General features: G+C 38.4%; 2 protein-coding genes and 1 non-coding gene across 4 annotated transcripts in view; 1 reads left to right on the top strand and 2 right to left on the bottom strand.

The window, feature by feature from the left end:
- The window catches only part of LOC145775999 (atrial natriuretic peptide receptor 3-like), a 60,128-nt gene extending 45,456 nt beyond the window's left edge, over nucleotides 1-14,672 (top strand). Inside the window, exons 8-10 of one of the 2 annotated variants that reach the window (XM_082587410.1) lie at nucleotides 11,359-11,500; nucleotides 12,021-12,093; nucleotides 14,312-14,672. In XM_082587410.1, the coding sequence (XP_082443536.1) occupies nucleotides 11,359-11,500; nucleotides 12,021-12,093; nucleotides 14,312-14,327 (231 nt within the window). In that variant the 3' untranslated portion in view covers nucleotides 14,328-14,672. Of the gene's footprint in view, nucleotides 1-11,358; nucleotides 11,501-12,020; nucleotides 12,094-13,391; nucleotides 13,442-14,311 lie in introns of those variants that run through there. The other variant, XM_082587409.1, reaches the window with a different exon arrangement.
- Nucleotides 1-26,027, bottom strand: part of LOC145775960 (atrial natriuretic peptide receptor 3-like) — a 176,913-nt gene that overhangs the window by 46,937 nt on the left and 103,949 nt on the right. The gene's annotated exons all lie outside the window — the stretch shown is intronic.
- LOC145776464 (U6 spliceosomal RNA) lies at nucleotides 21,084-21,190 on the bottom strand. Its single transcript, XR_014290253.1, has one exon. It is a non-coding gene; the product is annotated as a U6 spliceosomal RNA (small nuclear RNA).

Consider the following 26,027-nt stretch of genomic DNA (forward strand, 5'->3'; position numbering starts at 1 on the left):
TGAGATGCACAAAATATTTTTTTACGAACAATGAGTTGCTGGAACACATTGTTTCTGGCAAACAATATGGCATGTGATATATAATGGCTCGTATAAATGCTGAGGTTTGTTCAAAAACGTTTGTTTTACTTTGTATGAAAATTTAATTTTTCTGTTGTCCTTATTTTGGGGTTCATGTCGATGGCAACCCTAGATATTGCAGTGGCGTATATTCAGAGTTTGTGTGCCGCACACCCATCAAACATGGTTGATTCATCAATCATCATACAGTTAAACATGCAAGTAGGCTACTTGGTAGCCTATATAAATGGTGAAGGCAGGGTATACAAGTAGCCTAAGTACTTGGTAGCCTATATAAAAGGTGATGGCAGGGTATACAAGTAAGTAGGCTTCTTGGTAGCCTATATAAAAGGTGAAGGTTTGGTATGCAAGTAAGTAGGCTACTTGGTGATGATGAAGGCGTATACAAGTACGATAGCCTAAGATGATGAAGGCGTATACAAGTACGGTAGCCTAAGTACTTGGTAGCCTACATAAAAGGTGATGGCAGGATATGCAAGTAAGTAGGCTACTTGGTAGCCTATATAAAAGGTGAAGGCATGGTATGAGCATTGCAGGTAAGGTAGATATAAAAGTGAAGGCAAGGTAATATGGACTACTCACAGTACTCAGGTATCAGGTATATATTAGTGCTCAGAGAAGGCAAACAGGTAGGGTATTGGCCTACTGACTGAAGCAAGTATAATTGGGTTCTGTTTCAGTGAAAAGTTTATTCACAATAGTGGAGGGAAATTTAAAACAAAATTCGCAATTTATTACAGGTATTCAGTATAGTAATTCGTAGTGGTGGCGGTAGCCTACGTCGAATTTTACATTGATTGATTGAATACAAGTAATCAGTAGGCTACCGGTGGCAGTTTACCAATTAATTGCAGTTAATTGGTCTGCAATAGTTATAACATGGCCGCATATACTCGATCTGCTGATCCGGTGTTCGGCTTTGCCAAAGAAATGAATGAACTGGTTCTTCCCACCAGTGGTGACGTTCTCCGATATTGCGCCCAAGTGAAAGAACAATACAAAATCATGAAGAAGAAGGACACCGGAGATTGCAAGAAGGAAATGGGGCTGCGCGAAATGGCGGAAGCAGTGGCGACTAAGATAACAAGCATCTACAATTTCGCCACAGTGGCGATCATTACGCGTGAGGGAGTGATCAAGAAGATTCTGAAGCAATGGGCCATGGTTAAGATGAAGAATAAAATCCCCACGGCGAGAAAGACGGCTGAATGGAAAGCTTCAATGAAGGCCAGTCTTTGCCTCGACACTCTTTTCGACGTCGTTGACGACAAATCGCTGCATTCACGCGAGGTTGATTTTGTTAAAGACCAACGCGGAGCACGCATTGGTTTCATTGGAAACGTCGATTGGAAGGCGGAAAAATCTGAGAAGAAGAGGGACGAGCGGAAGGAGCAATTGCTTTTGAGAGAGAAGCGAGAAAAAGAGCGGGAAGAACGCGAAGAATGTACTCAAGACTCGGATGACGACAATACAGAAGAAACTCCTAGAAGGCGCTTCCCTTCAGAGTGCTCGATCGGCAGAGAAGAAATCGAAGAAGAGCAGGAGCGATGTACTTTCGATCTTCGTACAGTTGCGCGTGAGGCGGAAAGGTATGGAATTTCGAGTAGAGCAGCAGCTGCCCTCGCCACCGCAACATTACTGGACACAAAAGATGATTTCAATCGGATGATGGTAGTGGATAAAAACAAGCTCGTTCGTGCACGAAAACGGCTTCGTTTAGAGATAATCACTTTGCTTCAATTTCGCTCGGCACAATAGTTGAAGGCCTTTACTTTGACGGCAGAAAGGATAAAGCCCTTACATTGAATGGCATAACTGGCTATCGTCAAAAATCAATCGAAGACCACTACGTGATGCTGAAATACCCAGGAGGTGAATATATCGACCACGTTTCCATTCAAGGGCGTTCAACTGGAAACAACATTGCCAAAACGATGTTGGCTGCTCTTGAAGTCAAGGGAATTGACGTGAAAGGCATTCAGGTCGTTGGCTGCGACGGAACTGCCGTCAATACAGGTAAGCACACAGGAGCCATCACCAGCATTGAGCAACAGGGAGTGCGGTACAATGGTCGATTTGCCAGTTTCACCTCAACGAACTCCCGCTTCGGCATCTCTTCGGCGAGTTGGACGGGAAATCATCAGGACCGCAAACCTTCAAAGGATTTATCGGCCGTGTCGTCGCTAATGATAAGTACAAAATGGGAGAATTTGCAGTCGTCGAGTTCGAGAAGATAAAATCCAACCTGACAGAAGTCGATGAGGTGATGGATATTAGCGGCGATCAAAAGTATCTGCTCGATATCGTGTTGGTCATCGAGGGAAGTCTGCCTCCAGAAAGCATTCGATTCCGTGATCCAGGAAAACAGGGTCATGCACGATGGCTTACTCTCGCTTCAAGGATATGCCGACTTTATATCTCGGAGCCAGAACCAACAGAGGCGCTGATAGAAATGACGAAGTACATCGTTAAAGTTTACGCTCCCATGTGGTTTACTATCAAGCGAAACAATAAGATTCACTTCGCTGCTCGGTCTTTCCTTCGGTTGGTTAAGCTGACTCGCTATCTGACAGGCCAATTAAAAAAAGTCGTCGACAGTTGCCTACAGACAAACGCCTTCGCTGCGCATCCGGAGAATGTAGTGTTGGCTCTTCTGCATGACGAGTCTAAGCCAATGCGTAAGCTCGCAGTTCATCGGATCCAGAAAGCAAGGGACGATTACACGGGTGGGATACGTCGTTTCGAAATTCCCAAAATAAACTTTGAGTACACAGACTTGACAACAAACTCGTTGCTCCGGTGGAGCGAGCAGAAGCTCACTGAGCCACCAATTTTACGTGATTTCAGCATCCAACAGCTCACAGAGCTTTTCGTCGAGACCGATTTTCCTACATCGATTGACAGTTTTCCGTGCTGCACACAAGCAGTTGAGCGCGCAATCAAACTCGTCACCGAAGTGAGCGATGAAGTCATCGGCCATGACCGCAGACATGAGCTCATTCTGACGCGAACTGCTGCTCGCTCACAGCGTTCACGTTTTGAGTCAAAGAAAGATTACGTTCTGTGATTGTTTTTGACTGTGTTTACGTCGTTTTGTGTATTTTTTACTTTTTTAATTACCGCACTTTTTATTTTTTTTTGGAAAAAAAAAACGTTTTTTATTGTATTTAGGTGATATTGATTTTTTGTGCGGCGTCTTCCCGCCGCCCGATCTAAAAAAAATTTTTAGATTAATTGTTTGTGACCTAAGCCTCCTATCTGAGCCGAGTTGCTAAGTGATTTGACAAAAAAAGTGCATTGACGGCCCACCCTACTGTCTATTGTTTGATAAAGTAATATCCACCCAGAGATCTTCACATTCCTGTAAGTTTAGACTTAAATTATTAATTTGATTATACTTTATTGAACTGCTTACGTATAGCCCGACACCACCTGCTTGTATTTTAGCATCAGTTTGTTTGTTATTAAAGTGGACAAAATTATAGCCTTGCAAGCTAACAAAATGCAATCGATTTTCATTCAGCCAGGTTTCTGACACAGCAATAAGGTCCGGTGCTTCTTGCATTTCGACAAGCAGTGATTCTAATTTTTCAAAGTTGCCAACTAGGCTTCTCATGTTTACATGTAAAATCGATAGCTGGTTCCTATTAATATTGTTAGTTAAAGAGAAGGAGTTTTTTGAATAAAAATTTTTACAATCCGCAGACATTGCCACAAACAAAGTATGACCAACAGATGAATACAAAACCAATAACGCAGGACACGAAAGATTACAAAATGACTTTGCAACAAAACAGATTAAAAGCAAAATCACCAACACCTGCATTTATAACTTGTAGTCAGGATAATCAAAGAATTCACTTATGTGTGACGTGACGAAATAGGACGGTGACCAACAAGCACCGAAAAAGAACAAATAACAAGTCTGGTTTAAGTGGTGTAAGAAACACTTTAGAAAATAAACGAACACTATTATTGCGTTATGAAATATTTAATTTAGCAAGGATTTTGGAAATTGACTAAGTAATAATTTTAATTTGAAACTAAGAACTAAATTAAATTACGGTACTTTAGTTGATGAGAGGTAACTCAGGGCAAAATTCCGTCAAGCAGTGATATAGAATCAAATGAATTGTGTTAAAATGACCTGATTAAAATATGCAGCTTAAAAAGAGAATTAAGACTGGCGAGGATAATGGATATACTTACGTAGACGTAGCCTAAGTTAGTCGGTTTATGATATCGATCAATGTCGGAATACGAATTGTAAAATACAGTACGAGAAAAAAAAATAAAAAAAAACGAGTTCGGAAGGTGAAGATTTCAAAAATATTATTATTACGTCACAAAGGATGAAACTTAGGAGAAAAATATTAGTCAGTCTTGACCTAGCTGAATCTGATTACTGTACTTCAAAATTGTGTAGAACTACAAATTAATAGAATAATAAACTAAAATTAAACAAAAAATGGAGTGGTAGCGTACAATAAACTGTCCAGATTTGATCTTTTTTTCTTCTGAAATTTGATTTGTTTCCAATAATTTAACCTCTTTGGTGTTGATGGTTGAGCTTGTGTTGAAATTGGTCTTGGTTGGGTTGAAGGTTATTAGTAACGGTTGGGTGAAAAATAATGGCTGGGTTTAGAAAATGTAAGAAAGTCAAAAATGAGTCCTTTCAACTTACTTTGTCTTCTAAACTTGAGGATTTTACTGGCAGCTGTGATTATCTTCGTAAATGCAAAAAAACAAACAAACAATGACTGCTGACTTGTTAGCTAGCCCTTGGCTAGCCTAACTGAAGGTCTTTTCAAGTTTAATTATCTCTGCAACTTCCTGGTTGATTTTGATAGTTTTGGTGTTGATATTACTACAATCAAATTTTCTTCTTGGTTTTTCTAGAATTAGCTTTTCTCCAGGCCTTAATTATTTTTATGAGTCCATTTTTTGATTTGGGCCTGGAGAGAGAAATTTTTGCTGCTTGCTTTGAAAAGCGCGGGAACTTTTTAGTACATAACAACCAAAAGTGCAATTAAAGAGCACATCGCCTCTTGTGAATCGTGCACTGACAATGTCTCATCTCTCGAGGCAGATCTGAATTCCAGACTGAGATCATGGAAGCCTGATTCGAACGTAATAATCCGTCTCTCAACAGGCAGTTATTTGCCTGTGGTTCATCGTTCCTTTTGTGTGTGTTCTAATTGTTTGTCACATGTCTGTAGGCCTGCTCTGTAGTTTACACCTCATGTGATCTGTTTCCCGCCGCATAATTTACTCGAATCTCGAAATCATTCTTGTATCACTTGTTCAGTTTGTGCTTTTCAGTCCGGAGTGTTGTTGCAGTTATAGTGCATAGTCAAACCTTACAATTATCATTTTATATATCTTGCAGATTTTAGTAATCTTGACTACGACACGTACGTGTTTTTTTTTTAAATTATGTATGTCTGTGTAACAAAACATGTTAAACTCGCTATAAGGTTACTTTGTTTTGTTTGTCTATGGTTCAACGAAACAAACTACTAATGCTTTACCTTTCCATCAATAACAAGAGAAGAATTTATTCAGTCAACTACCAAAACTAGAAAATTTGGGAAAGTTTCAAAACTGAGGCTGGATAGACGATATCTGAACATCTGCCCTGAATTTAATTTTTGAGATGTAAATTATACCTAATCTAACGGTGTACAAGAAATCTGACAACATTTTCCAACTGGTCCTCAGAAAAAAGTTGAAAGAAGTTAATAAAGATCTGGGTACTGTTGAAATGGGTTACCAAGATATGAAAAAACGAACTCTTCCACTTCTCTCTTTTCTGGAAAGAACTTGCCTGATCTCTTTGCTTACTGTCACGATTTCTTTCTATCTCTTACCAGGAAAGAGACTTGGAAAGGTTCAATGACGTAGTTTAGCCGAAAAGCAGTCAATTAAATGTCGAATAGTTCTACTAGTGAAATGATATATGAAAACGCTTGAAGGACTCCAATGAATGGTTTACCACTTCCACAATTAATCACAGTAACAGTAAACAGCAATAGATTCCAACACTTGCGACTATTGATCGAGTTTAACGTAATCCACTCACAGCTTCTCATACGATTCTAATTTCAATCAGAAATTATATTTTGAATTTCCGTAGCACATCCAACTCGGTGAGCTACAGTACCGGTCACGTTCCTCAGCGGCTGATATGCCAATTTCTTGCCATGGGCAGTCAAGTACTGTTCCGCCACACTGGCTATGTCTTCTAGAGTCTTTGGACTTCTCCCCATTAAATAAACAGACAGCTCTTTTGAACATGACTTTGTGAATTGTTCCTTAACTATAAGGTTTGCCAATCCGTCCAATGATTGTTCGGCCCCCGAAAGTTCAAACCATTTTAACAAAAAGTTTCTTAAACGTTCAATAAATTGACCTGGGCTTTCGTGTAGCTCAGGGTTTGCCTCACGGAATCTTTGACGGTATCCATGCTCGGTAAAATTGTATCGCTTTCACAGAGCTAACTTCAATCTGTCGTGGTTCATGGCTTCTTCTTGGGAAAGTCTTGAATATACATCAAGAGCTTGTCCCGATAACAACATGCTTAGCTGGGTAGCCCACGTCGACTTCTCCAATTTGGCTATTGCAGCATATATATCTTTCAAATCTTAACAAATAACTATCCAAATCATCTTTTTCTTCAACAAATGATGGCAAATCTGGACGTCTAACTTGCGCCACAATAACATCTCGAATATTATCATTAGTAGAATTAGATCGCTCACCAATAACCAGTTTTTGTCTTTCTAAATCAAGTTTCAACTTATCCAATTCATATTGTGCTCTTCTTTTTTCTGCTTCGCGTTGCGCCCGTTTCTCTTCAGCTTCACGTTCTGCTCGTTTCTCTTCGGCTTCACGTTCTGCTCTCTTCTCTTCAAGTTGTGCCCGTTTCTCTCCTGCTTCGCGTTGTGCCCGTTTCTCTTCGGCTTCAAGTTGTGCTCGTTTTTCTTCAGCTTCAAGTTCTACTTTCTTTATTTCACGAGCAGCTCTTCTATCTTCTCTTTCGTCAGCTTCTCGCTGGGCTTTTTGCGCCATTATCTTGTGATACTCTTCCATCACAAACTGAGACTTCTCATTGTCACTCAGCCCCATTCGTTCAGCCATGCTCCGTAAGTCTTCGATCATCTCATTTTTGACTGTATCCGCCATTTTGACAGCTTGTTGTAGATTTAATTCTTTCGGTTATATATATCCCGGACGAGCCGCCAGAATGTCACGATTTCTTTCTATCTCTTACCAGGAAAAAGACTTGGAAAAGTTCAATGACGTAGTTTAATGGGTTATAACCGAAAAGCAGTCAATTAAATGTCGAATAGTTCTACTAGTGAAATGCTATATGAAAACGCTTAAAGGACTCCAACGAATGGTTTACCACTTCCAGCAATTAATCAAAGTAACAGTAACAGTAAACAGCAATAGATTCCAACGCTTAGGACTATTGATCGAGTTTAACGTAATCCACTCACAGCTTCTCAAACGATTCTAATTTCAATCAGAAATTATATTAGCATCAACTTTGCTTTACTCGTATTCTATATTCCAACTCTCGATCAACAATAATCTTTGCGTCTATTACCAACTGTCACCACTACAACAATGATCTCTCATAAATTTTTCATCATAATAATAATGATTACGCAAATTACACCACTATTTATAGAAGGTTGTTCGGTCTAGTAACTTCGAGAAGGTTACGTAATGTTACATCATAAGGACTCATTGTTCTGTAAAGTTGCATTAAACGTAAATAAGCAGAAGCTTCCAGATTGTCACGTAGGGTAGTAGGTTTTAGAACACGTCACGTAATAAAGATTTCGCAATCACAGATCCACTGGTAAACATCCTTATGACATCATGACAAACGACACTCGGCAATTGTGAAAAACAACATAATGTTCCAGATTTGAGGTTACAGAAGATTCTGGAAATAAGTTACATAACAAAAATTCGCAATCAAAGGTTACTACAGGTCATAACCGATAATAACACACCGCACAAGAATTCCAAACTCCAGTCAATTTTTTTAACTTCTGACCGGAGGTGCATACGTAAGCATTGTACGTGACTGTGGCCAGGTTCATGATCTTGGATATATCATGGCCACCTAAAGATACGGCCTGATTTGTCACATTTTTCAGAAATTTCCAAGTTTTTCTAAATTTGTGCAAACGTTTAAATAAATTTTTCTAAAAATTTGATTTTTACACTTTCTTTATTCTTTTTCCCAGATGACACAATAGGTTTTAACATCCTCACATGCTGAAAAACAAAGAAAATTTGATTTCGAAGATTTTAGTCAGACTGTTAATTTTGAATAACAGTCTGATTTTGCGCTTTTTAACTTACTTTTTCTCATTTGCTACTGCTTCCCCAAGGCAACAAAAAAGTTTTTTGTCATTAGGAAACCGCAAAAAGTAACAACATCTCAAAAAATGTCAGTCAAGCACTAGCAGTAGCTGTAATCAAAATCTGCAAAATGTGACAAATCAGGTCGCATCTCCAGGTGACCATGGAGATATCTAACATTTTCTTATCATTGTAGTAAGTTACTGCAGCATTGCAAAATAAAAAAAAATGATTTCAAATATTAAATCAAGTACAACCAACAACGTTGGTTGTACTTGATTTAATAGTACAACAAAACGCAAATTTGCAACATTGAGCTATAAAGGATCAAATGAATTTATTTTTTTGCTTCACTTTCTAAAAATGTCTGTTGCATATGTGCAACATAGGGCGCTACAGGGAATGTAAGATTGAAAATAGGTTCAAGGAAGTCAATTCGAAATCTTCAATATCTTAAAGACATATATCGGGTGGATGGAAAACATTATATCAAATTTGAAATTTACCCAAAATTTTACTACTAATGGATCATTCAACTGATATTCATTCAATTGATAAGGCCTACAGTATATATGAAGTCGTCGGCTTTTTTTGTTTTGGTCCTGGTCCAAATTGAGACAAAGGCCATTCGCTTGTGTGGTTGTTTAAGGTGGTCGTGACTACGCGAGGGCTACGCACACACTCTTGGCCAGCTCCATGTCCACTGCGGTCCAATAAGATCGGAACGTGCAGATTCAAGGGAACCGGTTGCAACGGGCTGCCGGGTGCTCTGTTCATTGAGGCCCGCCTTACAGGATGCCTGCCCGTCAGACACTGCCCTCTTCCGCCATAAAGAGATTGCCGTTGGGGACTTTTACGTGTGTCTATTAGCCCCAGGAGTTGCTAGGGATTAGCCTAGTTTTCAGCCTGGTTTCATACATGAAGTAGGTCTTACCTAAAACCGGAAGCTCCGGCCAAAATGTTGCCTCCAGTGCATCACCAAACAACAAAATTCAATGTAAAAGAGATTCCATTTTGCATATAGGCTACTGCTGTATCTCTTAGAGGTCGGCTTATATTGTTTTGGATTGCTCATAGCATTTCGCAGAACAATTACTTGTTCCGAGAATCTCAAGATGGACAAGTGGCGACACTTCGTCGGTTCCATGCCACATCTGTTTGGTAAAGTTTATTGTTTTGCAATAAAAAAGCAAAAGTTTCAATAAAATCTACTGGAAGCACTGCCTTCAGACTTGGTTGGTTGGTTTTGAATCTTTATCGTCGGACTGTCAAAACCTTGATAGGTTATTCCTGGTAATTTTGCATTCTTGTAGAGCAGGGGTTCTTAAACTGGGGTCCATGGACCCCCATTGGGTCCGCGGACTAGTTTTAGGGGGTCCATGAAGGCCCAATGGAAATCTTCGTGCATAATTTCAAAAATGGAATAATTTTTTCAAAAGAAAGAAGATTACGTTTAAACAACACTGATGATTTTCCTCAGGTCATCGTTACTCATTGCTTTTTACATCGCCATGCATGAGCATCTAAAACTCTCCCAACAAATTTGAAAGAAATTTTGTCTGGTAGTGTGAAAATCGTTAATTTTATCAGAGCTTGTGCTTTGAACCATCGAATATTCAAGAGGTTTTATCAAGAAATTGGAGCGGAACAGGAAGTTCTTCTCTATCATACAGAAGTTCGCAGGCTGTCAAGTGGACAGTTTTGAATCGCTTATTTAAACTTCGAATCGAAGTTTCGTTTTTTCCAAGAGACAAAAATATTGAACTCTCAAAGCAATTTAACAGTGCAGAGTTTATTCAAGGATTAGCTTACTTGGCGGATGCTTTTACTCATATGAATGAGATAAATCGTTCTGTTCAAGGCCCTGCCGTTACAACTATGGACGCTTCTGAAAAACTTGAAGCTTTTCAGGACAAGTTATTTATGTTAGTCAGGATTTTCATCCTTGGTAACTATCAAAACAAAGAGCCGAAACCGGTTGGATGCAAAGGATGACATGCTTGTTGCCCTATCAAAGACGAACCCACAATTTCATGTTCTTGTTAAAGACAAACAGCAGCATCCTTCACATAAATGAAATCAAATCGAAGATATTGAAAAACAATCTGCATTCGCTATTTCTTAAATTTAATAAAACATAAATTTTGTTACCAACTCATTTTAATTTTATTGCGTTATGTCCAATTCATGCTGATCAGAAAAGTTTCTCGGACTAGGCCACAAAGGGGGTCCACGCAAACCAAAAGTTTTTTTTAAGGGGTCCGTGATCAAAACAGTTTAAGAACCCCTGTTGTAGAGGCTCTTGACGCAAGGCCGCTTACCGAGATTGACAGAGTGAAGTTTTCCGATTGTTGGAGTGTTGTTGCCGGAGAATTATTCCATCCATTAGGTGCCGCTACTTCTAATTGTAACTTTACCTCTTCGACCTTGGCTTTTTGCTTTCTTCATAATAATGTTATATAATGTGTATTTACAGTATATGCTACGTGCAGATGCTGTTAATAATAACGCGAATTGTTGTATAGTGCTGTATAAATCATGGGTGGGTTATGTGTCGCTTTCGGAGAAAAGCAGCGTCAGTGCGCCCGCAAAAAGGCGAGACCAATTACATTATTACCATAAACCAGGACCTTTTTGGTATAACTGACATGGCTGTGCCATAAACTCATTACTTTGATGAGCCATCCCAAGAAAGATTGATTAAGTACCAATTTCAAAAAGCCGTTGGTATGACTCGACCTGTTTTAGAACTCATGTCTACCGACTAAGAAGGACATTCCAATCACTGGCATGAAGTATGTTGGGCTTGATTCAACAACTTTTTCAATGGTGCCGAGTGATGCATTCTACGATTCAGACGAATCCTTGTGACTTCATGGCACACGCCTGTTACAGGTTGTGTTGACATATCATAGCAGCACTGGGACGTTTGATGAGCTTGGGAGCATCGACTGGCCTGGAAGTGTGGTACCTTTGAATGTGCCATTGTGTGGATATGAAAACGAACATTGCCAGGTGGCCATTGAGCCTGATAGAAGTAAGCGATGTAATCTTGATTCAATTCAATTTATTTTTCATTGTTCGAAATATATGAAAGAAACAAACGATATATAACAGCAATTATTCAGGAAATGAACCAGCAAAAACGTTTTTTGGTATAATTTGGTACTTAATTCTAAGTTGACCTACTTTTATTTTAATTTGATTTAATATGATATAGTTAGAAGTAATAAAGTGTTAATTTAAGCAACCGGTAATTTTTTATGTCTTAAGTAAAACAACGTTTTATTGAAATGAGCTGTAGACAATGAATGAGCACTCACACTTTGTCTTAAGTAAAACAACATTTTATTGAAATAAGCTGGATGAGCTGTAGACAATGAATGAGCACTCACACTTTGTCTTAAGTAAAACAACATTTTATTGAAATAAGCTGGATGAGCTGTAGACAATGAATGAGCACTCACACTTTGTCTTAAGTAAAACAACATTTTATTGAAATAAGCTGGATGAGCTGTAGACAATGAATGAGCACTCACACTTGAATGTATTTACAGCTGTTTACTATGTTCTTGGAGGGTGTGCAGGGCTTCTTCTTGCAGGCTGTGCCGCTATCTTCATCATGTACAAGTACGTTCTTTTTGAAGCCAGTCGAAGCTACACATTCTTATAAGGCTACGTTGGATATGTCGCACTAACCAGCATTATAAAAATCATGGTTTAAACCAGCGTGGTCCAATTCATCGCGGGCCAAATTTTTTTTTCTATCTTACGCGCCAATGTTTTTAAATAGCGATTCATATGCTTATTGCTGGCAAATTATGCATATCCTATGGCATATAGTTACTGCTCTCTAAAACCTCTACAGCTTGTTTCACCCTAAACGGGGATCTTCTTTAACTTTATCAACTTTAGGTTTTAATTTTATACAATAGCGTTGGTATCCACGAGAATCGTAGTTGTGGCCATGCGAACGCAAGCGCAAAGAGCCTCGTTTCCAAGTTGATTTCAATTTTTGGTTTTAACATTGTTCATTGTTTCATTCGTACGTCCCCTTTAACAATATCGTGGTTACGCGCCTGGCTCAAGATCATGCGGCACTGGTTCGATTCTCGAGGTGTGCGCTTGAGCAACGCATTTCAGGACTGCTCTCCATTCAGCAGCACCTAGTGAATGGAATAATTCCCTGGCAACAACACTTCAACAATCGGAAAACTTCACTCAGCCAATCTCGGTAACCGACCCTGCGTCAAGAGCCTCTGCAGGTATGCGAAACTATCAGGAATGTAATGGCTTTGCCAGTCCGAGGATAAAGATTCAAAAATAAAATATTGCCGAAAACGTACATTCGCAAATGTACGAGGCCTATGTACTTCCAAACATCGAGTGGCCTACAGGTTTAGAACAGCATCTTTTAAAAGGGGAAACTTCTCCTTTGACACTAACTTCGCCCATTTACACTTATTCTTTATTGACGCTTTATCAATATAAACTTACGGCAATGGACTGAAACTAAATTGCGTTTTTCTTTGTATTCGCCTTCTTAAACAGTTGTAATTTACTAGACGGATGATCAGGTTAATGTATTTCTTAAATTTTGTACCAGTATATTGTTGGAAATCGTGGGAGAACACCAGTTAAGATTTAGGCTTGCAGGTTTTGATTTTAATATTATGTAACCATCTATTTAAAATATAATTTTTATGCGTGTTGATGACATCGGAGTTTGCTTTATTTGTTCGTTTTACGTATTTTTCAAATTTTCTTCTTTTTTTTACATGTGCTAGCTGAAGATGCTATTACTATAGCGAAATCGATTCTTAACTTAATAAATTACACTAAGAGGTTAGATTGTTGTGCAAATGCCAGCATTTGATGAATGCAAAATAGCAGTAAAAGCTTGTAAAAGTTTTTTATTTTTTTTACAGCAAAAACGGATGGTTCTGAAGTTCACATTATTGGAGTTAAAACTCTGGGGGCTGTGTACTAACTCTCATTCCCATAGGGAATTTTTTTGAACAAAGTGGTATTGCTTTGCATCACAAAGGATCGTTCACAATTTTTTTTGTCAATTACTGCGGGCCAAGTTTGCCCAAGTTTGGCCCGCGGGCCTGCAGTTGGACCACAATGGTTTAAACTATTATCGGTTTGGAATCGGTGTTCTAAACTAACTTTTTCGTTGGTGTAAACATCCTTAAACTTACTGCTACATCAATTTTATGGCAAGGCCTCAATAGTATTCTCAGAGGTGGGCATACGATACTTTAAAGCAGCGCGTTATCGCTATAATATGCCAGAAGAGCAGCGCTTCCGCTGCTCGCTTCTTCTTTTATTGTCGCACTTGATTCTAAGCATTGACTGCCTCTTGCATGAAACGTTTCCAAGATTCTCTGTTGTTTGCTTTGTGTATTAGTTGTATGTTGGTGTTAGTTGTGTCGGTTTATTGGTTTAAGTAGGTTAACGTTTGTCTGCTTTGTGCACTCTTCCCTTCAATTTTGCCTGTGACAGAGATGTTCTAACTTTCCTTTTCGCAGCACGTGTCCTAAAAATTGATGTTGATTTTTTTTTATATGTTTTATTAGATTCTTTGTTTGTTTGACTTGATTTAAAACAGTTTGGTTGGTTTTTCTGTCAATCCAGGAAATCCTCTGCATTTTTCGGAATACCCACAACAACTTAGCCTATAATGTAGCTTTAGTACAGAATTAGGTTGTGAAAATTAATTATGTGAAGTTTGATTGAAGTTTACTACTTAGATTTATGAATTCCATGTTTCCTGCAACAATTATTAAGTTGTACAGAAGGCTGCTCTAATCTATGTCTCCTAAAAACGTGTTCACACTTTTAGACTTCAAGTTTGTTAAGTTGGTCAAGTCACAAAGACAAGTTAGCATCTCTCTACAACCAGCGGATAACAGTGGTCTCTACGATACAAAATTGGAAACCGCTTTAATGTTGCATAGAACGAAATTTATCGTGAGCTGGTACCGCAAAAAGAAATAGCTCAATATCAGTTGAGAATAAGCCTGATCTTGTAGGATCTGCTGCTTTATTTATCTCATAAACACATCGTAAACATTCAGTTATTTTCAATTTCGATTATGAGACTCCTCCTATGGCAAAAATTTGTTTGCATAGTGTTTGATATTGATGTTGATCCAATGTTGTACAATGTTAAGTCACTTCTCTGTCTCCTGAATAAAATTATTGACCGCAGAAATTCGATTACAGTTGGAGCCAGTATCATAGCGTCAATGGGACAGGGTGGGGATATAATATATGCGCCCCGCCCCCCAGTCCTTTTGAAGTTGCAGTAAATGTTTTATTATTATTTAAAGGATGTTTTTACTAGGTTGGTTTGAGAATTTCCTGAACTATCAAAGTATCATGCGGTAGGAGGTCCTGGTCATTTTAATCGCGCAATTCGTGCACTTCAAACTTTTCTGTTTTTCATACAACAGTGATATTCCAAGTAGCCTATAGGTAGGGATGGGCAATATAGAATTTCGAATAGTTGCAATCCGAATATCTAATTATTCGAATTGAAATGACATTTCGAATCGAATTTTGCAAACCGAAATGAAAATATCTGCTTTTCAAACTACCAACATTTTTTATCGATTTTTCGCCAATCAATTACATTCGGTTCAGCGATAGCTATTCGCTCTAGCGAAAACGGCTAGCCAGCTCTCTACCAGTGCAGTTTGTAGACGTCGGAAGGTCGTTGTGCTGTCCTCATATCCTCATAGCTTATTCAAATAGATTCTATTTGAATAAGACCTTCTGATGATCCGTTAGGTGAAACAATTTGTAAAGGCTTCAGATAGTAATAACTACATTTGATTTAATTCGTATTATATATATAAGATATTTTTTCCAATTTGGATTAACATCTGAATTTTGAAGACATAACTGGCGAACCTTGTAGCCAGGAAGCTCAGGCCAATAACATTTCAAAACATCATTCTCATGAAATATCCATTTCTCTAGGACAAGATCAACTTCACCTCTTGATATAAAGTCAACGACTGCAAATGCTCTCATAGTCTTCATATTTTTAATATACAGTAGCACAAAATAGACTTACTTATTACTCAACATAGACACCTAAAGTATTTTCAATCAGTGTTATTACTCAAGACTGCACGGGGCACATTAAATGATAGGCTAATCGAGTAAAACTATTCGTACAATATACAATATATTCATATAGGCTAAATAAATGCAATGTCTACAGCAAGCATAAAAGTACCATAAATGTCTTACAAATTTTGTAAGATACCTTCCCTTAATTAATACATTAATTTTGTTTTTTTTAATTACAAAAAGTACCAGGACAAAAAGAAGTATATAATGCAAAGTTGCAATAAATGTTTAAGGATTCAACCTATTTCGTACCAGGGTTAGGGAACGAAATCGGGGTGTGAATTGTTCAAGGGACAAAATAGGTTGCATACAGACTCAAAAGAGAGACATAGCTTTGTTTCTAAAAAATGCCAAAGAAAACATGATCTTATCCTTTTGCTATGCCATCGGACAGCACCACTTAACAGTACGGTAATATTCATACCCAAATTTTTGTTGAACATGCTCTCAGAATGCCCCAAATTTAAAGTAATTTTTCAAAATTTTCTGGGGGAGGCCCTCCGCCGCTAAGTTTCGCCTTCGGCGAACACACCGCCAGGCTTTTCCTGCCGACCGTCAAACTACCCCCCTTTCAAAATACCTAGCTACGCTACTGAATTAGATCATTGTCATTGGGGCCCGCAAAGCATATTCCGCACAGGGCCCGAAATACCCTAAGACCGGCACTGAATTCAGAGAATAATTCTTATTTAATGATAAATATACATTAATTGGTTAGGCTAAAACTCTATAATTATTGGCTGCACCACTGTAGTTCACCAAGACTAAGCTACAATAAATAAAAACAGGAAAGGCATAAATTATGTTCCTGGTTCAGCACAGTAGGCTACACCAAGCCCTGTAGCCTGCAGATAGGTACTTCGAAAAATGGCGTCACAGTCGCTTAACTTTAAGACGGGTGCAACCTAGTTCGTACCCTAAACACTTCGTACCCTGAAATGATCGAGAGAAAAAATGAAAAAAAGCCGAAGTCGCTGATCGGAGTTTCTGCAAACAAACTGGTAACCACTTTAACAAGTCGAAATTCTGCCACTGAAATTGACTACAATGCAACCGCCAACCAATCAGAACGTGTTATAAGAGGCTACCGTCCAATTGTGACCCTTCTAGCACTCATCCAGAGAGTTAATGCTTGTTTTGAACTTTATTTGGTAATTACAGAAGAAAAAGAGCAATAGCAGTGGTGAGAATCGAACCCGCGTCAATGAAATGACTATTTCTAGCCCTAAGCCAACCAGCTGACAAAAAATCCATCACCTAATTTCAGTGGCGGCTCGTGGTATTTATAGCAGGGGGTGCTGCAACCGGAGGTATACGTGAAAGAGTGAGCGCCAAAGGCGCGATGCCAAGCAAGGGGTGTCTGGGGGCATGACCCCCATAAAATTTTACCTTATTTTAGTGGTATTTCATGAATTCTGAGGCTATTTGAGCACTTAATTTCCTGATGTTCAACAAGTTTAAATAGGTTGTTTTAGCATGTGACCTTTGACCAGTGACGTTCGGTGGCTTAAACCGTTGGGAAAGCAACTTGGAAATATGCTGCAGCAAGGTAGTAGGCCTAGGCACGAAGGGCGTAACCGTCGGGCGAAGCCCGAAGGCGTGTTGCCGAAGGCAACACCTCCAGCGGGGGGTCTGGGGGGCTTCCCCCAGAAATTTTTGAAAAACACTTCCAATTTGGTGCGCTCTGAGAGCATTTTCAAAACAAATCAAAAATAAAAATCTGTCAAATTGTGCTTCGCCTTTGTCGTGATCATACATCCATTTAATGTTTAGAAGTCATGAACAATCTTAATTTTAACGTTGCAGGACCAAAATCCAGTGTTAGACATGGAATAATAGTTGTCTAAATATTTAATTCGTCATGAATATTCATTCTGAGATATTCAGTTAGGCCTACACTACAAAAACTAACACTTAGGTCTAAACATTACAACCGCAAGCAATTTGTACAAAAAGCTGGATAAGTTTGCCTCCTGCGTATAGAAGCTTAACAAACTAAATATTGCACCCGCACCTGAACGTTCATTGGCGAAGTAACGTTATATCAACGCTGTAAAAAGGGCAAAGGCATGACTATGAAAGCTAGTAGGCTAAAGTACAGTACATGGCGAGGAGACATCAAAAAACAGCAACAATTATTTCGGCATTATGATGCTTGTGCGGTGTACCGTGACGAGCACCATTCTGACGAGTTAGTCTACCCGCTCTAGCGAATGTATGCATTGACGTCACTGGGAAAGCAAGACTCACCTGGTCTCACCATAACACATCTGATTGGCTAAGCAGCTGGTGACGTTTTGCAAAACGAGTGATGATTGGATAAAACGAAGGCGTTTTTGGACATTTTTGAATTTGGGTAAGCAACTTTGATAGTTGCTTACCTTGGAGCCTCAGTGATTGTTTCTGACAGAAGCGTTTGCGTTAATTGGCATTTATAGGCAAGACATGCGGTTTGGTGAGGATTTAGACTACTCACTAGCGTTACGAGTAATTCTAGTCACGAATACAGTAATTTTCAAGTTAAAATAGACATGATAAAAATAATAAGAAGTTAAACCTAGAATTCAGTCATTATACTTTGCATAGTTTTCGCTCAGGTAAGCACTGCTTTCCTTGCTTTCCCTCACCGATCGTCACTGCCTTTGACCTTAACTTATTATCGTAAGTTAACAATGAACCTTAACAAAATTTCATTTAACAACAATAATGATAACCTAGTCTCTAAGCTTTATCTTTTTGTGCAGAAAGCAAAGCACATTAGTCTAACCATGTAACAACATCAGTCGCAGCCACCTAATATCGTGCTTGAAAACAATAAAGTATTTGCAAGAGTAGCTAGCTTGACCACGTGACCAGCAACTGCAAAATTTGCAGTTCGAAATTGTAGGATTTAAAGCAACCTGAGCCAAAATATGACGTCATAATTTCTCTTTGTTCTTCTTTTATAAGATCGCAACTGCATTGCTTGCAGTTCAGAGCTGCCAAATACAGAACTTAAAAAATCATAATACTTTTTAAAATCCAGAAATTATGAAACTTCCAGTCGGTAGGATTTATAGAAAACATGAGAAAAAACGTGAAATTATTAAAAAAAAAATACTGAAATGTGCAGGGGTGCTGCAGTTTTGCAGTTTCTATGGACGAGCCGCCACTGCCTAATTTGCTTTCTATTATCTTCTTTTCGCCATTTTTTACTTCACTTAAACCGTAGCTTATGATTGGTTGGCGGTTTCATTCTAGTCAATTTCAGTGGCAGAATTTCGACTTGTTAAAGTGGCTACCAAACAAACTCGAGGGTTAGGGCTAGCGGAAACTGCGGAAAAATATTTGCGGAAACTGCGATCAGCGAGGGTTAGGGTTAGAAAGCATAGATTACTCGATCTCGATGGTTAAAGTTAGGGCAAGCGGAAACTGCGGTTAACGGAAACTGCGGAAAAATGTTTTCGGCAACTGCGATCAGCGAGAGTCAGGGTTAGAGAGCATAGATTACTCGATGGTTAGAGTTAGGGCAAGCGGAAACTGCGGTTAGCGGAAACTGCGCAAAAATGTTTTCGAAAACTGCGATCAGCAAGGGTCAGGGTTAGAGCATAGATTACTCTATGGTAAGAGTTAGCAGAAACTACGGAAAAATGTTTGCGGAAACTGCGATCAGCGAGGGTTAGGGCATAGATTAGTCTATGGTTAGTGTTAGCGGAAACTGCGGAAAACGTTTGCGGAAAATGCGATGAGCGAGGGTTAGGGTTAGCGGAAACTGCGATCAGCGACTTCGGCATTGTGCTATATTTCTCTCGATCTTTTCAGGGGAAAAATTTTAAAATGTTTGCCGAAACTGCGATCAGCGACTTCCGCTTTTTTTATTTTTTATCTCGATCTTTTCAGGGTACGAACTGAGGGTCCGAACTGTTCAGGGTACGAACTAGGTTGCATCCCTTTAAGACCAAAAACAGGCACAGCTTTTCGCTACCTTTTTGATTTGAACGGCACTGCACTTTACGTATGATCCCAGTGATTCGTGCAAAATGTGCACAATCTTTTGGTAAAAAGAAAGAACTTTCATCTTCCTGCATCCTGCGCTTTCACGCAGATTTAAATCAGGTCACCGCTGGTAACCGCGATACTATATTTACGAAAAAGAAAGGGGGGAAATTCGGTCGTAACAATGAAAATTAGATATAGTATTCCTAACTTTCACAATTCCTACTGTAGCCAATAATCAAACGAAAACGATTATTTAATGCCAATTCTCAACGTAACAACTGACGGAGAATAGGGAGTATTGAATAAAATATAAACCTGTTATCGTACATGTGCTTCCCCAGCACAGAATTTAAGTTGTGGGGCCAGGGATTATCAGCCCAAAGATTGTTAATCTTGGGACCAGCCCAAACATTATCGATTATTACGAGAAAAAACAATATCAAACAAAAGTTTTATTTTTAGCTACTGGCGTATAAAAAAAACACGTGTATAACACGTTAAAAACACGTGAGTAGACAGAAAAAAGTGAATATGTAACTGCAAATATTTTTTAAAGATATTAACATAAAACGTATCAATTGATATTCTAGAGTTGAAAAACTTGCTTCAAATATGATATAAAGCATTATAGCAATTGATGTCACACGTGTAAAAAATCCGTGTTAATCACGTGTTATAGTGGTGTAAAAGGAACGTACCCCAGTATTACACGAATTCCCTCAGAATTTCACGTGTTTTACACGAGCCAATGTTTATGGGGCTGTTGGCTGATAGACCCACGTCACAATACATCATCATGATGTTTTTCCGAACCAAAGACCCAGAAAACCAATTTTGTTGTATATTAGTTCTGACCAGGGATGGAGGAATCATTTCAAAAGTAGGTGGGCCCAAAAGTGTAGCAATCAAAGTTAATCAAACTTCTGGGGGCATTCGCCCCCAGACCCCCCCATAACAATGCTCTAGCCCAGGGGTCACCAAATGGCGGCCCGCCACGCTGTATCGCTGCGGCCCGCGAAAGGCATCAGCATACAAGTATAACCAAAAATACTTTTCTTGAGGAGTTAAAGAGCACGAAGGCAAAAATACTTTCCGAGAAGCATATTTTCGCTTTGCATACGATTCCACCGACCGACCAATCAGATTATAGTTCTATAGGTGGGGGTTGCTTAAAGTTATTCCAATGCGATGTCCAGCCACACTGTCCCAGTGGTTGATTAAAACGTCTGTTTTCGAATTTCTAAATTGTCTGTGAGCATAGGGTTGCTTATTTTAACTTTGCAAATGTCATGTAAACACTAGTGTGAGTTTCACCGTTATTGTGTTTCACGAGCAGTGTTCTCTTTATGCAAGTTTTTGTTGGCAAAATGGGTCGGTGTGCCAACCCAATTTATAATAAATTTGCAAAACATTATATATAAATTTAAAGACTTTTTCTGATTGTATTATGAAAATATTTAGCTTAGTAGGCTAGGCCTACTGCAAATTCTTTTTTTTTAAATATGGAACGCTTTACGATTTTGCGTGTCATCCTTGCGCAGAGGCCATGCTAATCTTCTCTGTATCGTTCCAATTTTAGAATATGTACTGCCGAAGCAAGTACTGCAAAATGTTGTTAATCAACAAATTCTTGCCACGCTGATAAGAACCGCAAGTGACAGTTGTCTAATAATTATTAATCAAAGAAAGACGGTTTTATAGACTCTCACAAAAAGGATGAAAAACCAACTCATTGCTTTTTTAGAGGGAAGACTGTTTATGAATTACGATAGAATTACAATTTTCGGTGATTTCCACAAGCGTTTGTTTTATGGTGCCTGAGCCATATGAGAAGCTGCCGTACCCAGAGTGCTACCATCATCTGAAAAGATGGAAGGATGCCTACTACTACTACTTGTTTTATGGTGCCTGGTTTCTTTTTCCCTGTTATTGGAGCCTATTTTTCGCTGATGTGTTTGCAGGTCACTATTGTTGCCTGTATTGCGATATGTCAAACATTTCCTTGTTTACTGAAATTGTTAATTGCAAGATATCTTTTGTGAAGCGAAGTGACAACACCACTCTTGCTTGGCGATGAATATTCTGATGAAACCGCTCGCCTCGCTATAAGTGCGCAAAACAAATGGCCTCGTTTATTAGGCATTGTTAAAAAAGTCAAAAGTGTTGTTAAAGGAGCTTGGCCTGGCAGTAGCGTTGTTCGATTAATTTTGTTGCTGCGGTATTCTAACATAAATATAAACAACATGTAACGCTAGATACTGGGTACGAAATGAAATACGAAATGTGTAAAGTAAACGAATCAATTTGGTCACACCAAGCCAAACTGTACAGCATCGTTTGATATTTGCTGGTTTTAGGTTTTTTAAGTTTCAACCTCCATCTTTTACGTGGATCCGTTTTGAGGTTGAAGTTGTTTTTTTACTGAAATCTTTAATTAGTTCATAGCTAATTTCTTACACAATGAATCGTCATCGAAGTTTACTGCGAGTGATCGGCAGTGAAGTATCACTAGTTTTGAGAGCGTTGTACACAGTGCAGACTGCAGATACTTCAGTATAGTCTACCCTCAGCTTTGTGGTGCTAAAATAGCCACTACAGCCACTAAACAGTAAAATAAGAATTTAGTCTAGTCTAGTTCCTAACCACGAATATTTCCCTAATCCCGAATAATATTAACCCGAAACACGAATTTCAAAATATACAAGCTAATGTTTGTTTAAACTCAAAAACTGAAATTGCACAGGTAAGACTAAAAATTAGACCAAAACCGCTTTTCAGATTGCAGCAATCATTAAATGTTTGAGTTAGGCCCAACCTTTCCTAAATCAATTTGAAAACTTTCTGACTATCTGCACTAACTTTGCTGTAAATTGTCTTCTGGTAAGCCTAGAATGACTAGTGAAACACCAATCGAATCGGGAAGTAATAATCTAGCGCCATGTGACAAATAAAAGTTCAAAAAACAATCGCTATAAATAGAGATAGCAAGTTTCAAGGTTCGAGAAATTTTAAGATTGCGCAAGATCTGTTAAACCAGGTGCGTCGAACCCGTGGCCCGCGGGCCACATGTGGCCGCGAGAAGGTTCTGAGTGGCCCGCGTGATATTTTTCGAAATGACATATACAGTATAATCATTCAATCGCCTACGTAATTTATGGCGAACTTACATTCCGATAAATTGGCATTTATTGTTTGCTTTCTTTTTCTATTACTCTATAATCCCTAGTGCATGGGGTGAGCAACTGTTCAAGTTAATTTTATTGCATCACGATGCACATTGTTACGCATCACATTTTCCACATTGTTTCGTCCACCCTTTTCCACACAATAGTAGCCTACTGGTGCTTCAAGAGTCAGTCAATCAGAAATATTTCTTGCTTTTAGCGTGAGAAGTTTAAAACTTTCTATTGTTAGAATTTTACAAAAAAAATTGTTTCTTAAGAAAAAGATCAGAGGATTCATAGATTGGCAGTTTTCGTGACATCATTATTCGGCAGCACTTACTTGTGCGAGCAAATTTTTTGTTGTATTCATAGTAACTTATTTATTGTTTACAAAGTTTCGCAATTTATCTAAAAGCAAATCATCAATTAACGTAGCGTTGAGTGGTTTATTTAGCCACAAATTAACCTGTATTTATTTCATGACAAATACAAAACAATTTCAAAACACTAATGGTGGTCGCGAGTCATTGTAGCATCAATTAGGGGCAGGGCCGTTGACAGGATTTCTCGTGCCCGGTACCAATTTATTTTCGGGCCCCTTTTATCGACAATGTTATGAATATAAAGGTTGCTCTTAAAATAGTGATGACACATGCCGTTCAAAGTAGAAAATTAATAGGAATAGATCAAACCCGATATGTCAAAAGCATGTTTGTTTAACACAGGGGTGCCCAACCTTTTTGGACAAAGGGCCACATGTAGTTTACGAATGGTTGCGCGGGCCACTTGAGTATTTACTGCTAATTTGTGATCTTAAAAATGACTGTCTGATAAATTCTAATTAAAACCCTCACACCAAATTCTAATCTTAGAAATGTGTTTGTACATTTTATGGGTTACTTATATGAGAAGAGTGAAGTTAATTTTAAAGAGGTTTAAGGTTTTTAGTTGAAAGCAAGCCAGCAGCAAAGCGTAAAAAATGTCAAATTGACCCTTCTGATGTTGCCGGAACAGCGCGGAGTTGCGCGTCCCGTAATATAGCCTATTGTCCGGCTGTCCCTAGGTTCATCCACGAAAAACTTGCTCGCACAAGTAAGTGCTGCCGAATAATGATGTCACGAAAACTGCCAATCTATGAATCCTCTGATCTTTTTCTTAAGAAACAATTTTTTTTGTAAAATTCTAACAATAGAAAGTTTTAAACTTCTCACGCTAAAAGCAAGAAATATTGCTGATTGACTGACTCTTGAAGCACCAGTAGGCTACTATTGTGTGGAAAAGGGTGGACGAAACAATGTGGAAAATGTGATGCGTAACAATGTGCATCGTGATGCAATAAAATTAACTTGAACAGTTGCTCACCCCATGCACTAGGGATTATAGAGTAATAGAAAAAGAAAGCAAACAATAAATGCCAATTTATCGGAATGTAAGTTCGCCATAAATTACGTAGGCGATTGAATGATTATACTGTATATGTCATTTCGAAAAATATCACGCGGGCCACTCAGAACCTTCTCGCGGCCACATGTGGCCCGCGGGCCACGGGTTCGACGCACCTGGTTTAACAGATCTTGCGCAATCTTAAAATTTCTCGAACCTTGAAACTTGCTATCTCTATTTATAGCGATTGTTTTTTGAACTTTTATTTGTCACATGGCGCTAGATTATTACTTCCCGATTCGATTGGTGTTTCACTAGTCATTCTAGGCTTACCAGAAGACAATTTACAGCAAAGTTCGTGCAGATAGTCAGAAAGTTTTCAAATTGATTTAGGAAAGGTTGGGCCTAACTCAAACATTTAATGATTGCTGCAATCTGAAAAGCGGTTTTGGTCTAATTTTTAGTCTTACCTGTGCAATTTCAGTTTTTGAGTTTAAACAAACATTAGCTTGTATATTTTGAAATTCGTGTTTCGGGTTAATATTATTCGGGATTAGGGAAATATTCGTGGTTAGGAACTAGACTAGACTAAATTCTTATTTTACTGTTTAGTGGCTGAAGTGGCTATTTTAGCACCACAAAGCTGAGGGTAGACTATACTGAAGTATCTGCAGTCTGCACTGTGTACAACGCTCTCAAAACTAGTGATACTTCACTGCCGATCACTCGCAGTAAACTTCGATGACGATTCATTGTGTAAGAAATTAGCTATGAACTAATTAAAGATTTCAGTAAAAAAACAACTTCAACCTCAAAACGGATCCACGTAAAAGATGGAGGTTGAAACTTAAAAAACCTAAAACCAGCAAATATCAAACGATGCTGTACAGTTTGGCTTGGTGTGACCAAATTGATTCGTTTACTTTACACATTATAATTTTAGGCTACATAGGAAGATGATTTCATCATTAAACTGCAAAATTTTTAAATCAACGCGAAGTAATGGAGGCATAGTTTTTAAACTTGAACTTTCAATTTTAGCCTTAGCCTGAAAACGATGAGACCTTACTAAGTGAAAACTATGGCCGAAGTATTCCAATCGTATCTTTTGAACAAAGAAATCATGAAACTCCCGAAGTCTGCTGCCGTGATTCCAGGTCTGACCATTGTGGAACAACATCGAAATCCTTTTTTTTTTACCATAAACTGCTGTCCTGCAGGAAGTACAAAAGCATGAGCTTGGCTGTATAAAAATACTGTTGTGTGGTGGCATAGAGTAATCGATGAATTAACGAGCAAATGCTTTTTCCATACGTTTAATGACAGATTTTTTTCAAAAATGCAATAATTATGTTGCATAATCATAGATGGTTATAATAAACGAAAACTTAGAGAAAATAGCAATTTAAAAAAAGTAGGCCGATTCCTTCTACTCTTTTAACTATATGCTGCTTATTTGAGATAATAACCCAGATAGAAAAATCTGTCATTTTTACATTGATTTTTTACTCAGTTTTATTATTTATTCAAAAAGAAAAAGACATTAACAGCACGCAAAATTAACATCAACACTCGAAAACGAATTATGAAATGTTATATCTGGACTACGTTACTTTACAATGCAGAAACATGGACACTGTCATCACAAATGGTAAAACGACTAGAGGCATTTGAAATGTGGATTTATAGAAGAATGCTTAAAATTTCATGGAAGGATAAAATCACATACAAAGATGTGCTATCCAGAATACAAACCAACATGGAAATTCTACAAACAATTAAATCAAGAAAATTGAAATATTTTGGCCACATGATTCGCAATAATTCTATTCAAAGACGTACTCAGGGCCGTAGCCAGACCGCAGAGCCAGGGGGGGCAACTTTTTGTTAGGG

This window comes from Aplidium turbinatum, chromosome 8 (assembly GCF_918807975.1).
Source record: "Aplidium turbinatum chromosome 8, kaAplTurb1.1, whole genome shotgun sequence".
Lineage (NCBI taxonomy): Eukaryota > Metazoa > Chordata > Ascidiacea > Aplousobranchia > Polyclinidae > Aplidium > Aplidium turbinatum.